At 29.3% G+C, this 17019-nt stretch overlaps 1 protein-coding gene across 2 annotated transcripts in view; it reads left to right on the forward strand.

The window, feature by feature from the left end:
• The first annotated feature begins 261 nt into the window (after positions 1-261).
• The window catches only part of LOC111679317 (RYamide receptor), a 29053-nt gene continuing 12295 nt past the window's right edge, over positions 262-17019 (forward strand). Inside the window, exons 1-2 of one of the 2 annotated variants that reach the window (XM_046951861.1) lie at positions 262-561; positions 14637-15027. In XM_046951861.1, the coding sequence (XP_046807817.1) occupies positions 14967-15027 (61 nt within the window). In that variant the 5' untranslated portion in view covers positions 262-561; positions 14637-14966. Of the gene's footprint in view, positions 562-10219; positions 10367-14636; positions 15028-17019 lie in introns of those variants that run through there. The other variant, XM_046951860.1, reaches the window with a different exon arrangement.

Genomic DNA, 17019 nt, shown 5'->3' on the forward strand with positions numbered 1-17019 from the left:
CAATATGGAGTTTATTTGTTTGTGGATTTTTACCTTCACTGTTTTTGGCAAACCGCAAAGAAAACCAATCGAATGAAAAAAGGAAACAAAATACAAAGACAAAAAGAAAAATACAATTTCATTATTGAATTACGGACTGATAAAAAAAATTTATTTGAATTGAATTTCGATACCGCTACAGATACAGAAGCACAAAAGATGAAACAGTCTTTTGTTTTAGTTTTTTGTGGTTCAGCGTTTCAGTCGTTTAATAACATTTTACTTGGCCAGACCTAAAAAAAAATAGTATAACCTACCAACTACACTTTAATCGCTATAAGTGCAATTGCAAAAATAAATGAAAAATATTACAAAAAAAAAAAACAGTTTATAGACGTAAATAATATTATATGGAATCATAATAGATACATCTTACAAGTGAATGAATGAATGAATGCAAGAAGAATACTTTTAAATGTTTGTAAACATTTGTTCAAAAATTTAAAATAAATATTATCATTTCATTTTCAATTCTGTGTATAATGAAATTAATAAACAAATTATTAAGTGGAATTATATGATGTGAGTATTAGCTGTTTGAGAGTCTATACAATTTGAATGAAGTGTTTGAAATGAAAACTTACATCTATCGGAATTTATGATATTTGCTGCTGGCAGAGTTTGAAATATAAATTAAGTAGTTTAATTTACTTGTAATAATTTTTAATAATAATTCAACATATGGATTGAATTTTGAGTCAACTACTAAATATTATTAAGGAAATATACTATTTCAAACAGAAACTAACCTGGAAGGTTAAGTTAGTTAGTAATATTTGAAATTAAAACAAGTAAGAGTGTTACATTCGGCTATGCCGAATCTTTTATACCCACCATCAAATCACTGATATATAAATGAACTTTGATATTTTGAATATTTTATTATTATATACCGATATTAATGAGAACATCAAAGTAACATTTGACAGAGGTCCATTAGTGGGGGTTTTACTATTGACAGTGCTATTTTTTATAGGGATTAGGGGTATTTATACATACATATATGGACCAATTCTCATAAAAGTCTGTAGGAAGATTTTAGTTCCTTATTTGTTTAAAATTTCATTGATCTACTTGTATTTTGAAGCCATTAAGGAGCATTAATGTCATAAAATATGGTAGAGATTTTAAATCAAAATTGTTTTATGTCGAGTTGCATTGCGGTATTCGTATTTTCGCGTCATTTTCTGAGGCGGAATTTATATGGGGTGGTGTTTTTATGGACTGATACTCATAAAAATTGATAGAGAGATTTCGGTTGCTATAGAAGAGATAGAGATATTAGCTTACACGAAACTAGTTTATGCCGAATTTCATAAATCTACTAGTATTTTTAAGCCAATACTGAGTTTTAAAGTCATTTTCTGAAGGGGCCTTATATGGGGGTAGGGTCAATTATATACCGATCCACATAAAACTTGGTGGAAAGGTTTTGGTTCCTAAGATACATACTTATGTAAATTTCTTCGCTATATTCGTATTTTTACGCCCATAACGTTAAAGTCGTTTTCTGAAGGGGGTCTTATATGGGGGAAGGGTCAATTATGGACCGATCCACATAAAATTTGGTAAATTTTGACTTGTATAAATCTTACTTCTGTGCAATTTCATTGTTATAATCCTATTTTTAAGCCAGTAATGAGCATTAAAGAAAGTTTATGGGAAGACTTTTTATTGGGGGGTAGGGTCAACTATTGACTGATCTACATAAAATTTGGTAGAGAGATATTGCCTAGTATAAAACATTTCTGGGAAATTTGGTAAAGAGATTTTTGCTAATATAAAACTTACTTCTGTTAAATTTCACCGCTATAGTCGTATTTTTAAGCCAGTAATGAGCGTAAAAGTATTTTTATGGATGGACTTTATATGATGGGTAAGGTCAATTATGGACCGATCCACATAAGATTTCATAAAGATTTTTTGGCTGGTAAGACACATATATCAAATTTCATCGCTATATTCGTTTGTTTAAGCCAGTAATTAGCGTTAAAGTAATTTTCTGAAAGGGACGTTATATGGGGGGTACGTTCAATTATGGACCGATATACATAAAATTTAGTAGAGAGATATTGACTTGCATGAAACTTATGTGTGTCGAATTTCATAGCTATATTCCCATTTTTAAACCAGTAATAAGCGTTAATGTCATTTTCTAAAGGGGTCCTTATATGGGGGGTAGGGCCAATTATAATCCTATGTCCGCCATAAAGCAGAATTAATTTGCAGACATCAAAAAACTGATCTATGCGAAATTTTGTGGTATTTGCTTCATAAACAACAAATTTGTGAATATTTGAAGCTATTTATACAATAATCCGGGGGGTACATTTGTATGGGGGCTATGTGAAATCGTTGACCGATTTTGCCGATTTTCAATACCAAACATTTCTGATCAATAAAATATATTTTGGGAAAATTTCATCTCACTATCTCTTATTTTGTGGACGCTATCGTGCCAACAACAGACAGACGGACTGACGGACAGACAAACGGACATGGCTAAATCGTTTTAGAATCTTACGAGGTCCCAGAATATATATATACTTTATGGGATCTTAGAGCAATATTTCGATGTGTTAAACACGGAATGACAAAATCAATATACCCCCCATTTTTTTTGATGGTGGGTATAAAAACATTAAAAATTAAGATGAGTTAAGAACTAAAAAAGCTAATTTTATCAATATTCTAATTATATTTTATTGTATATACGCTATAGATACGACTGTGAAAGATATGTCAGTAACTGATGGGCATTGAACCCACAACCCCTAGATTGAATTTTAAAACTCTTTACCTACACCCACCTTAAAGTATACGAATCGGCTCAGCAGCTTTGGCCCATTAAATTGAAAATAGTTCAAATCGTTCCATTATTTCGCTTACAGCCCACACAACTATGCCTCCTGAATAAAACTTTTAAATATTCTGGAATTAAGTCAAAAATCTATTCAGAAATTGATTCTGAGTCGATTGGTATAAGGTGAGATCAATTCTGGGTTTTACAAATATCAGCACGCATATTACCTTCACACTTGAGTGGCGTTATTTATGAACCGATTTTGCTGAATTTAATAGCAGAATACTGATTTAACTAAACTGGGCATAGCTTAATCTAATTTATTATCGAAAAGAATCTAGAACGCTTTTCAAATGCGACAAATTTGAAAATGATAAAAATTATCTGTTGTTGAAAAAAAAATCCCAAAAAATTTAAAATTTATAAACCAATTTTTTTCGAATAGAAATTTGAATAAAAATCATTGATAAAATAACTGGTTCTAGATGCGTTTTATAGAAGGAGTGTTGACACCGTTCCAAATTTGACAATTTCGAATAATTCTGCCAAAGCAGAACCAGTACTGGCTACAGTCATGCGTTCTGGAACTAGTTATATAATTAATAAAATTTTTCCTGACTTTTTTGGAATATTTGTGTTTGAGAAATAAAGAAAATCGGATTTAGTTCCTAATATCTCAGCAAAAAAAAACTTCCAAAGAAGCAAAAAGAAGCAGAATTAACTCCATGGAAGTACTTAAAAGACCTTAAGAAGTGATGACATAGATTTGTCATAGAAGTGAAGTTTTTTTATTTAATTCCAAATCCACTACATCTAAAGTCATTCTCAATAAGTAATTTATAAGCTATTGGGAAGTGACTGTCAGCCAACCAGCTAAATAGACGGACGGACATGTTTTAATCGAAAGAGATTCTAAGTCGATCGGTATACATTATGGTGGATGTAGGACTAATATTTTTTTGCGTTTCAAACATCCTCACTAAAGTGCAATAGTATATATAAATAATACATCTAATACATCTGTATGTCACAGTTGCATTTCGTAAGAAATATTAATACATGAATTGATCCCTGTTTTCGTTGAACCAAATAGGGGTCTGGTTTTAAAATTATACCATTATTTAACCGAACTTAGCTACAACAAGCTTCATATTAAAGTTATTTAGAATAAAAGAACCTGAAAATCGAAACATTTAAAAAATTTATATTATTAAATTTTTAAAATTTATATTTGAACAATACTATATAAAAATCTGAAAAGGTGTGTGACACACATCTGCGATAAAGGTAAAATAAATTGTTTTCCTAAAATGTTAATATACTTATTTAGAAATTCCTAAAATTTTATATTTTATAGTTTTTTTTTTTAAACTGATTACATAAGAAAGTCTTTCTAACCCAGCAAACATTTTCTAACAAATTAATAGCTTATTCAATAGAGGAAGTATCATTATATTGATCTTCCGACGGAAGGGACTCTTTCATAAGCAAGCGTTCGCTGTAAGGCGAGGTGTAAGAGACTACTAAAAGATACCCAGAATCCTTTTAAAAGACATCAAGAAGCACTAAGCGAGTACGACAGAAATTCCTGCAATGAAATTTTTTTATTAATAGTAAATAGTCTCTCCTAACAATCGTCTAAATGTAAATAAAAATTTTTTTCGTAATATCGTAAAATGTGCATTTTTTTCAAAAACATTATTCAGAAGTGTATTTAACCGGAAGATTTAAATAACATTGCAATGTATTTTGGTTTTATAAAATCTGTACTGACATCTGACTATTATCATACTGATGTGGCCTCTACAAAAATCGTTGATATTTTTTTCTCTTTGAAATGTTTGAATGGAAGTACATGTCTGTGTGTAATAAAAGGTTTAAAAATGTAAACTTTTCCTTTCATTCCATAAACATGTTTTTCTGTTGAGTATATTAAATACTTCGCAATTTTCACCCAGACTGAGAAAAACAAAGTCATTGATTTGTTCTAGTCATAACATTAATACCACTACCAAGAGATTGTTAGTAAATGTTGTGAACCACGTACGAAGAACATTTAAACACATGAATATTAATAACTTTTGTCAAAATAATGAAAAAAAAACTTCATATGGAAATTAGGATGGCGCTAAAAATTAAAACTTAAGAACTTTATTTAACAAATATATTTTGTTCAAATAATTCACACTCAATAGCTACTGAGTTCCATTTATCCAAGAAAAAAGTAATGAAGTAATAACTGTTTGATATTGATGCTTGAGTATTGAATATACACTAGTTTCGCTAAGAAATAATTCTCATTTAGTTAATACTATTGAAAATATAATAAGAAGTATACGTGGTAACCTCATAAATTTAATAGTATTAGTGTATTTGTGCGGTTGATATATGTTGTGTTTATAAAATGACACAATATTGTTGTAATAACAAATTAAAAACCACCCCTTGGGTGGGGTAAATATCGATTTTATTATTAAAATTTAATTAAAATATTTACATAAAAACAAAAACAAACACATAGTCACACAATAATAGGTTATGATAACAAAAGTTTTATTAAAATATAGAGATAATGTGTGATTGTCACTGTTGCCAATTTGACGTTTTTCCCGTTAAATATAACGTTTTTAAAATGAGGGATAGTCTTGTCTATAGTCTAGCTTATAGTCAAGTCTATAGTCCAGTCTATAGTCTAGTCTATAGTCTAGTCTATAGTCTAGTCTATAGTCTAGTCTATAGTCTAGTCTATAGTCTAGTCTATAGTCTAGTCTATAGTCTAGTCTATAGTCTAGTCTATAGTCAAGTCTATAGTCTAGTCTATAGTCAAGTCTATAGTCTAGTCTATAGTCTAGTCTATAGTCTGGTCTATAGTCTAATCTATAGTCTAGTCTATAGTCTAGACTATAGTATAGTCTATAGTCTAGTCTATAGTCTAGTCCATAGTCTAGTCTAGTCTATAGTCTAGTCTATAGTCTAGTCTATAGTCTAGTCTATAGTATATATCATAATTTCAAGTTATTGAACAAATTTTATGTTTTTTCACAGAAAGTGGTGAAAATAAAAACTGTCAACACTGATGATTATATTGACATTTGAATAATATTCAAACTAGAAACGTTAGACGTTCTATTATTAGCAAAATACATATTTAATTTAAGTGGCCATTGCACTTGTTGACATTTGATCTAATGCAAACATATAAATAACATAGCCCAACTTAAAACTAAATAAATAGAAGCCTTTTAATCTTTAATCCTAAAGCAAACTAAATTTTAATATTTGTAATGAACATTTAAATTAGTAAAATAATCATGTTATTTAATAATATACAGTACGTTTTTGATCTCTTAATTAAAAAAGTGACAGAAAATCTGTTGTAAAAACCTTGTTTTATGTTAATAAATAGTATTTATACTCTACACCACTTTAGTGGAGAGGGTATATTGGGTTTGTGGTGATGTTTGTAACACATATATACCTATAAAGTATACCACTCGGATCAGAATCATTTTCTGAGTTTATTTAGCTATGTACTTCCGTTGTACATGATCTTCTTTTGTCCCAGGACGAAGCCTATTAAAAATGAACCCCCGAATAGGGCTTGTAAACCTTGTAATCCAACTACAGGTCGCAATTTTGGAGATAATTCACTTAAATTTGGCACATAATCTTCTATGGTACCGTAGACGAATTCTATTTAAAATTGTTAATATCGGTCCATTATTTTACCTAGCCCCCATACAGGGGTTTTAAGTTCATAATTATGTTCAATATACTCAAATTCAACTCAACTGTTTTATTATGAAAACTTAATCACATATTTTTTGTAACAGGTGTAGGGTATTATATGGTCGGCCTCGCCCGACTATAATTTCTTACTTGTTATTTTTTTAATTATGGCCGACATGTTACACATGTAATTCATTATACATAAAATTAAAATTCCCTGTATAATGTGTAAATCTTGTAAAGAAAAACATATAGAATTATTATGTGTTTTTCTATCCTTTTTTTTTTGCTTTAGAAGACAAGTAAGTATTTTGAGCAACAATAAATTATAGACATATTAACAAAAAAAATAACTAAACATTTAAAACACGTATTTTGTGGTTGTTAAAATATTTGTATCTAATGGCAATAAATAGAAACTTGTAAAAAATTCCAAATGAATAATTAGAAAAAATGTGGTTCTAGTGGGTGTATAACTTAAGAATGGGGTATATACAACTTCTAGACTATGTTTTGAATACGGTTTTTATCATTAGTACGTAGTTAGTTTAAAAGAAGATATCTGAAGCATAGTGCTTTCAGTACGATTCGTTACCAGAGTCTTTGGAACTTACATCCTTCGCACTGACAGACTAGAACACTAACTGTAACTACATTACCCGACGTATACTTTGTCTTTACTAAGTTAATGTTTGAACAGGGTAAACCAAAATTTGTTTGATTCAAAATGTCGAAAGCGCCATAAGCATATAAAAAATGCTTTGTTCAGTTCAGAAGTCATGTTTTGGATAAGGAAGACTAAATGAAAAAGACCAAGTACCGCGAGATTACTTCATGTAGACGGTTGTTAAACTCAACAAGAGCTCGTATGTGAGGAACGAGCAAGCAGTCGATTGGCACCAAATATGAGAGGGAACCGAAAAATGTCCAAAATATGGGGTCAAACATAATAGCGTACATTTTGTAAAAATTGTTAAGAATGAAGTGATGGAAAGATTTTCTACATCTGGCTTATATGCAGACCTTGCTTTAACTGACTACGATTTACTTTAATCGATACAGAAAACTATATCTGGAATATTCTTCACTTCAGAACGGGCTATCCGAAACTTGTATCATTTATGGACTAGTCAATAGGTTCGACAAGTAAATGTAATTAGGAATTCTTAAGTTATAAGCAATTGTAACTGGAAACACTTAAATTACAAACAATTGTAATTGAAGTGTTTCAATTATAGACAATTGTAATTGATAAAGTTTGATCCATAGAATAGTCATAGTATTGGCTAGTCCATACTTATACAAGTAAATGTAATGAGAAATTCTTCAATTAAAATTATAAGTAATTGGCAAAACTATAATTTCAATTACATGCAATTGTAAGTTATAAAGTTTTAAATGCACTTCAAACGTAATTGAAAATGTCATCTTAAAACCCAAAGTATTGTGGAATCATATAGCTCCAAAAAAGTTTAATTTCTAAGAATGAACCCAAACACTCGGTTTTTTGTAACAGTTTTTGTTCATTTTTTATATACTTTTTATACACTACACCACTTTAGTGGGGTTTGTGCTGATGTTTGTAACGCACAATAATATTGGTCCTATACCCACCTTAAAGTATAGATATGTCCGTCCATCCGTCCGTCCGTCTGTCCATCCCTCCATGTAAACTTTGTAATCAAACTAAAGGCCGCAATTTTGAAGATAATTGAATGAAATTTGGTACATGATCTTCTATTGTTCCAGGGACGAACCCTGTTGAAAATGGTTAAGATCGGTCCATTATTTCACCTAGCCCCCATACAACTGCACCCACGAACAGGGCTTGTAAACATTGTAATCAAACTACAGGTCGCTATTTTGGAGATAATTCCATTTTCTGGGTCGATTTAGATATGTATGTCCATTCGTCCGTCGGCCTGTCCATCCCTCCATGTAAACCTTGTAATCAAACTAAAGGCCCCAATTTTAAAGATAATTGAATGAAATTTGGCACATGATCTATTATTCCGTAGACGAAGCCTGTCGAAAATGATTAATATCGGTCCATTATTTCACCTAGCCTTTATACAACTGAACCCCGAATAGAGCTTGTAAACCTTGTAATCAAACTACACGTCGCAATTTTGGAGATAATTCAATGAAATTTGAGGCTTTGTTCTATACTAGTTTTATACTAGTTTTGATGACCCCGGTCTTCATTTGACCCTAGCCGCCATCAAAATTTTACTTAAATATCCACAGTTTTATTAAACAGTAAATGACTTTAGTATATCTGAGGCAAGGTATAATTCAACTTAAATGCTTTATTATGAAAACTAAATCACATTTTATTCGTATACAGGTGTAGGGTATTATATGATCGGCCTCGCCCGACTATCACTTCTTACTTGTTATATTTGGAGTCATTCCCAATACGGGATGTGTCATATTTTTTGCATTTAATCCAATAGTTTATGTGTTTAGTGGTAAATTGTGAGTAGGATAAAAATAACATATCAATAGTGAAAAATTGTTACCATCTAACTAATAATTTTTTCCACTTTAAAAATAATAATGATAATGCCAAGAGATTTCGAACAATAATTGTTATTATTATCTTAATTAAGAAAAAATGTTAGTTATATGCAAGCAACTTTTCATCATTCTCATATTGTTGCATAATCATATAAAATCTTAAGGATTTGATATCAACAGGAAATAAGAAAAACTTGTGACTTTTTTGTATTCTTTTTACACAGCTTGACGTTTAAAAATCTCAAAATACAATAGTTTTTGTAATAAAAGTTTGTTTCATAGGGGGGAAATAAGGTACTACCTCAATAATGTTGAAATTACGAATTTAACAATTTGTTGATAACAGAACGACTTTTAACACAACCCAGTTGGTTACAACTTGTCTGTTTCAAACATGTATAAGTACGCTACAGTTATTGAAGAAATATAGTAATGTATGTGATAGAACAGTTAGATATATGTTAACGAATGAATTCATAATCATTGTGGCTGGAAATATTAGAAGTTACCTGTAACAGCAAAAACATTCATTACTTTGTAAGGGATTAAAATGCAAACATTTGCTAACACAATAGCAATTTAAGTCATTATTTTACATACATAAATGCTTACAAGTAATCTTTGTGAATCGGATGAACAAATATATATCATCAACAGTTTCACAAGCAAAAGGACTAATGAATTAGAAAATATGTATATGTATGAATAAGACCTCATTAGATTACTTCTATGTAATCAAAACGATGTGGAATAGTCATTGCTGATCATATGTACATGTCTATGTATGTAAGTAACTGTAATATGTTTTTTATTCACAAAGAAAATGAACCTTAAACCCCTTGGCACTCCTAAACATTTTCACACATATATTTCAAAAAAATATTCTAATTAAAGAACGTTATTTAAGTTTCATAGCCTTAAATCCTATTTCATAAAAATGTCATAGTTGTTTCATAAGTATGATGAAACCTATTGGGAAGAATTATTGCAATAACTGTTGCTGTTTTTGTTTGAAGGTTTTACGTTGCCACAAGCATGTAAATATGAGTGAACAACATGTTCTCTGCAATTGTGATTGTGGGAGGTTGCACGTACAAAAATTGACAAATGGAAAATCAGTTGCCGGTATAACAGCACGCGTTCAAGACTTATTTGGAAAATGAAACGGAATAGAGACACATGTAAAAAATAAACAAAAAAAATGTATTTATTTATAAAAATTAAATTAATTTTAATGAAATTGAAATACATAAAAAAATGTATGCCTGCATTAACGTACGTAAAATATAATAAAAAATTCCAAGAAATTAAAAAAAAAAAAAATAAGTGTTTGCTGTTTAACTTTAAAAATAAAGTTATTTTTTGTCTTATTTTAATATAAAAAAATATTTATGTAGTTAAAAATTTATAAATATATTATCGTTTGATGAATATTGAAATATAAATCATTTTTTTAAATATCTATAAATAAAAAGCCCTTAGTGATATTTCAATCATTTTAAGTATGAAAATAACATGTGTGTTTAATTTTATTAAATAAACACAAACAAAGAAATATTTTAATATTTAATTGAAAAGTACTATGCAGAGCCTATAATAAAATATGGATTTTATTGTAATTTTTGAAATAAAATTTATAATCGAATAATGTATAAACAATCCCTTTACATTTCATTAAAAAACATCTCAATTTCGACCAAGAATTTAATGTGGAAAAAATAACATTTCAAAAATAAATTAAATTACAATTTTGTAAAAAAATTTAAATAAATTTAAATTTTTTTAATTTTTAAAATAAAATTTAAATTTAAATACCTCTTTAGCACTACTACACAGAGGGAAAAATAAATATACACGTCTGGTACCAAATTGATACCAAAGTGTTAATACATAGTATTGTCGTACATATGTGTATATGTACTTTAAAAAAGGAATATCATTGAAAAGTTATAAACACTTTGGTGTTAAATTGGTAACAGGCGTCTTCATTTATTTTTTTTTCTACGTGTACGATTTACACTGAAATACCGATACCGAAATAAACTATGGAAAAGATTTCATAGACTAATTTATACACCAGACTTATACAGACTAGACTATAGACCAAAGAATAAATTATAGAATATGGACTTGAGCAGAATATAGACCATTCTATAGACTAGACTATAGATTAGATGATAGACTAAAATATATACTAAAGTATATAAATTATAAACTATCCTATATACTAGGCTTTAGAAAAGACTGTATACTATTGACTAGATGATAGACTAAATAATATAAGAACATTATCGACTAGAATATATACGATGCTTTAAACTGTACTATAGACTAACTGATCCAATCCCACACCTTGACGTTTTATTTACATACTGTTTGCATCTATATTGTGGGACATTTAAGTGAAATTTTAATGGGGGCCTTTCATATGGGGCTAGGGTCATATGAGGACCTATTATTGTAGAACTCGTGAGGGTCATTAAGTCTAGTATATAACTTGATTTTGTAGCTTTTTGTCAAGATATGAGTATATTAAACATAATTATGAACTTAAAAGCCCTATTCGGCGGGTTCAGTTGTATGGGGGCTAAGTGAAATATTGGACCGATGTAAAGCATTTTCAACAGGCTTCGTCTACGGTACCATAAAACATCATGTGCCAAATTCCATGAAATTATCTCCAAAATTGCGACCTGTAGTTTGATTACAATGCTTACAAGCCCTATTCGGGGGTTCAGTTGTATGGGGGCTAGGTGAAATAATGGACCGATCTTAACCAATAGGCTTCGTCCGTGCCAAATTTGATTTAATTATCTTCAAAATTGCGACTAAATCGACTCAGAAAATGTAGGGTATAAACATATACATACATATATATGTTGCTGTGTACATTAGGGTGATAACCAAAATTAGGCCCTATCAAGTTAAAATTTGTTTTAGAGTACACTTCAAGGTAAGTGATATATTTTTTTGACATACTTTTTTATACTTCATGTCAAAAATTGTATAAAAGTTATAACCTTAATGTACATGTTATGTATTCGACTATATTCCCAGCAGATCAGAGGGATAACTTCTCAGATGATTAGTTATCTTAGCTTAAACTAGGAGGAAGTCAATTGTCACTCCAAAGATGGCAATGAACATATTCCTATAGGATGCGATGTGGTACTAAAGTTAAATTGCTTTGAAGAAAGTACCTATGGCAGTTTTGAGTATAATTTTATATTCCCAAACAAAAACACATACGTTTTATATGTTTTATTTAACCTTTAAACCAAATTTTGAAATGAGCTAAAAAATTGCTTGCGGCAGATCAGGTTAAGTTAAAATGTTTAAGGACACTATTTGCTTTTTCTCTTGATGTTCTTTTTTAAAAAATTTTGTAAAATAAATATGGATTATATTTACATATAAGTATAAAAATAAAATTATATAAGCATTTAAATTTTTGGTTTTGACTATATTAAAATTAAGTACACACACGCCTAATTTTTAAACATGTCAAGATTATAGAAACAATCTGTCTATTAGGTTGGCTACGATTGTGTGAAACTAAAGAATTATAGCTGAACTAAAGAATTATAAAGAATGCCAGCATCGATTCATAATTGACCCTATTACCAAATATGGGCCTTTTTAAATAATAACATTATAATTTATTTTTATGAAAGTTACAGATTGAATATCAACATACTCTTAAGCCTTTTGTTGACATTTGAAACATTCTATCCCCTGTTGACAAAACAATTTGAATAATTTTACTTTTTAGAAGCCCTACTAATGTCAATATGCTGTGAAAGGTTAAAATACCTTCCTATTGATACAACTTATAGGGCATTACATTCGCTTTTACTTTCATTTACTTATTCATGTTATAATTGTAAATACACAAATTCATGTGTAATGGTTCGTAATGTGTTTATTTAGCACCGACATCCCTATAAATTCCTTTTTTTCACCTTGGCTGAATTCTTAACAAAAAACAAACAAATAAGTGTTAACATTTGTTTCTCGGAAGACATACATATGCACATTCACACGAAAGAAATCAATTGAATAATTTATTAATGGAGTAAAAGAAAAAAACGTTAGTGTCGCTCCTAAAAAAAGTTTTAATTATTCAAACTTTCGATTTTATAAAACTTCTTAGAAAAACTTTATTTCTTACGACTTCTTTGAATTGTTGAAACACTGGCTTACTGGCTACAGTGAGATTTTCCTATTAACTATTCGAAATTCGGCTTTTGGACATGACAGACACCGGCAAGCAAGCTTAGCTACTTGAGCAACATCTGTTCAAAACGTCCTCGTTGTGAGAAGCTTGTGAAGCATCCATTTCATGATACAGACAGTTCTCATAACAGATATACTGGTGTTAAACTAGGGCAGTTTATACCAGAACTATAGTATCCGACACATTCATGGAGAAAAACAGTACGACATATTCATTTGGTTGATTTAGTAGGGTAAGCTCTGATTCATTATGTACTTATAATGTTTTCAATAACCCCATAGTATCTCCTCTGAAGGGTCTCTGGTGTCTTCAAAATATCTTTTACATTGTCAAACTTTTCTAAAATATTGATACATAAGTTTTTTACAATCATTCTTTTCCTTATGTAATCTGGTCAGTTCGCGAATCAAATGACTCTCTCAGATTAAAGTCTCTTCAGACAGTTCACAATTAAACTATTTGTACAGAAGTATAGAATTCGGCTTGCTCTTGTTTTCCCGGTATAGTTTCCCTCAAATTGTATCCTAAATATTCATATTAAAATTAAAGTAAGTTAAAATTTCAGGATTCTAGCTTTATATACTTTGCATTTAAGTGAGTTATTGAGTTTCCTTTTTAATTCTTAATATTAGGATTAGGAATTTGTTATATTTCCTAAGATATACGAAACTTTGTATATACATCTTATGAGAGATATCTCGTCTACTTTTATTATTCTACCCATTATTTCTTAAAGCAACTCGAAAAGTATCAAAACTGATACTCCATTGTCAAAATGGAGCATAGTTGTCAGTGCAAGAACGCATTGTTGTCATTCCGATTATACTTCTTAACATTTCGACAATGCATCGTTGTTATTTCGACAACAAATCGTTATCATTTCGACAACACAACATACTGTGTGAGAGCACAGTGTTGCCTCTTCGATTGATTTGACGACAACGTGAATTATTTATATTTTTGTTGTTGATTTGACAACTATCCGTACATATTTTGACAACGAATTTTATTGAAAAATTATAAACATTTGAATCTTAGTATAGTATGATATAGCTGTAAGTTTTCACCTATTTTTATCCTAAAAGTGAAATCAAAAAATTGTTAACTAAAATCGAAAAATTTCAAGTACTGATCTAATGTTTTGACAGTCGCCTGAATCCTTAATAAATAAAAAATTATGCGTATAAAGTGTAAAAATAAAAGAAATCTTCAAATGTCAAAACATTGTATTTAACTTGCTAACTAATGTAAAAAAAAACAATAAAAATATTAATTTTATTCTCTTGTTTTTTTTTGTGTTATTTTCAGTCACCTGTAAAATGTCGTTCAGCTAGGTGTTTAAGTAATTCCAGTATTAAAAGAAAAGGGAGAAAGTGTTAAATAAACCCTAAGAACTGGCACATGTATGCAATATTTGGGGAGAAAAACAACGACAACAACAGTAACAAAATAACAACATTTTTAAAACATTGTATTTAAAAAAACAACAGCAGACAAACATAAAAAGGATTTAACCCTTTAAAAATAAACACTATTTAATTATATGTCTTTAAAAGGATATTTGATACAATAAGATAAATCTACAAAGGCGCTACCATCTCATCTCCACCACAAAGTCTCTAAAAAATATATACAGTAATGGATGAGTTTCCCGTTGTAAGAATATCACCTGATGAAATACTGGAGGAAGAAGAGTTTGGTAAGGACAACAAATTTATATGTTTTATAATTTTATTAATAAAAAAACAAAATATCAAACAATGAGTATCCACCTAGTCTGCTAGACTGTTGTAATATTTTGAAAAGGTTTCATTTTATAACAATTACTTTTATCTTTTTTGTTGAACATGAAAAATTGCATTCCTTATTTTTTCGTTCGTTAAGTACAATATAAAAATATCTTAACTTTTATACAAATGTATTTGTACTTCAATGAAAACTTATGGTTGTATGCTTCAAAACAATACTGTTTGAACCTTATAAAATGCTACTTATTTAATTTCATTAAGGTAAACCAATTTGGTTACTTTTCAGCACTTGTTGTAGAATTTTGGTTGATATATGTACATAAAATATACACAAATATTTGCTGTTTATACTTCGAAAAAAATTTTATTAATACTTTTGTATGGCAAATTCTTTTTTTTCATTAGACGACTTTGTGAAAGAATAATATTCCAAAAATTGAACTTTGGATAAAAACAAACTTCAATTTACAGGGTTTGATAGGGAATGTTTTGTATGGTGGGTCAATCTTTTGTTCATACATAAAGAAATTGGAATCTTTGTGACAACCAAATTTATTGCTTATCGAACTTTGTCAGTTACATAGATTTTGTATATTTGACAGTGGAACAATTGAATTATAAATATTTAATAAATAATTTTCTAGTATTTCAGTTTGAATCAATTACTTATTGACAGGAATTTGTGTATCATATACACTACAGTGTCCCGAGGAACAGCATTTCATTAATAAATAAATTTCAATTGATGCATATCCAGCAAAAACGTGGTAATATGTATTACTTAATAATTCAATGACTACTGCTTATCATATACATTAATGACTTACAAAAAACATATTACGTAAGTACTTACTTTTTGACCTTTGTTTTGAAGTTTGTTTCTAACACAAATGGTTAATTGGTGAAGTTAATAAATACAGAAACTTGCTTAACACATGAACGTAAATGACGTCTATACAAGTCGAGCATGAGCGCTAGCAGATCTTCGTCATATAGTTTTATTTTTTCAAAGATTGATTTCATTATAAATCGGAGTAAAATAATGTTTTTAAAATCCTTTAACGTTATTTTAACTATAAAGTAATATATTTTCATTATATCAATAACATTTGTGATTAAAATTTATATTTGAATAGTACTCCACGATTTTAATGAAGTACTCGAATTTCTCAGAAATTATATCGACGTAGTAAGTACTTTAATAACTCCCTATTTATAAGCGAGCGTGATAAGTACTTACCTCTAATGTAATACCCGTGTTATAATAATGACTTAAAAGGCTATTATGTAAGTACATTTTAGCAGTTAAATTCCTTAATTTTCAATGTAAGCTTTTGCTGGGTATTAATGAATTGAATACCAGAAAAAATATATATTTTGTACGCCCTGTACCTTCATTAAAATGGTATACATACGCATGTCATTTCATTTATAATACAAGTTTCCGACCCTATAAATTATACATACTATCCCGTATAGCAGTGGTGCTCAAACACATACTACCATAGACTACCATAGTTTTATTTGTGTTGCATATATCAAAGTCTATATATAAAGAAATGTCAACTGTTCTCTCATGTTCTCCTACATTAATTCGGCTTTCTCAAAATTTTATTGTTGTATTTCTTCGACAAGTGCTGATCAGCAACTGATTTGATTTTGTTTTTCAAGTTGAAAGCAAACCAAAGAATTAAACCTATAGTTTATGTGTATCAACTTAGCGTCAGCAGAATTTTCATACCCTATCACGCGTGCTATGAAATGGCAACATTGAGCACCTCTGCCAAATAGATAGCGGAGTGATTATGCTGTGTCCGTCTGTCTGTCCATTTACATGACTTCAAATATTTTCGGGCCCATATGTATCTTTAAAAATTCTATCAGTCATGCAGTTTCCCATTTAAAATAAGCAAAAACTGTTAAAAAATATGTGAAAAAACTAG

The sequence above is a fragment of the Lucilia cuprina genome, chromosome 5, assembly GCF_022045245.1.
Source record: "Lucilia cuprina isolate Lc7/37 chromosome 5, ASM2204524v1, whole genome shotgun sequence".
In the NCBI taxonomy this organism is placed as follows: Eukaryota; Metazoa; Arthropoda; class Insecta; order Diptera; family Calliphoridae; genus Lucilia; species Lucilia cuprina.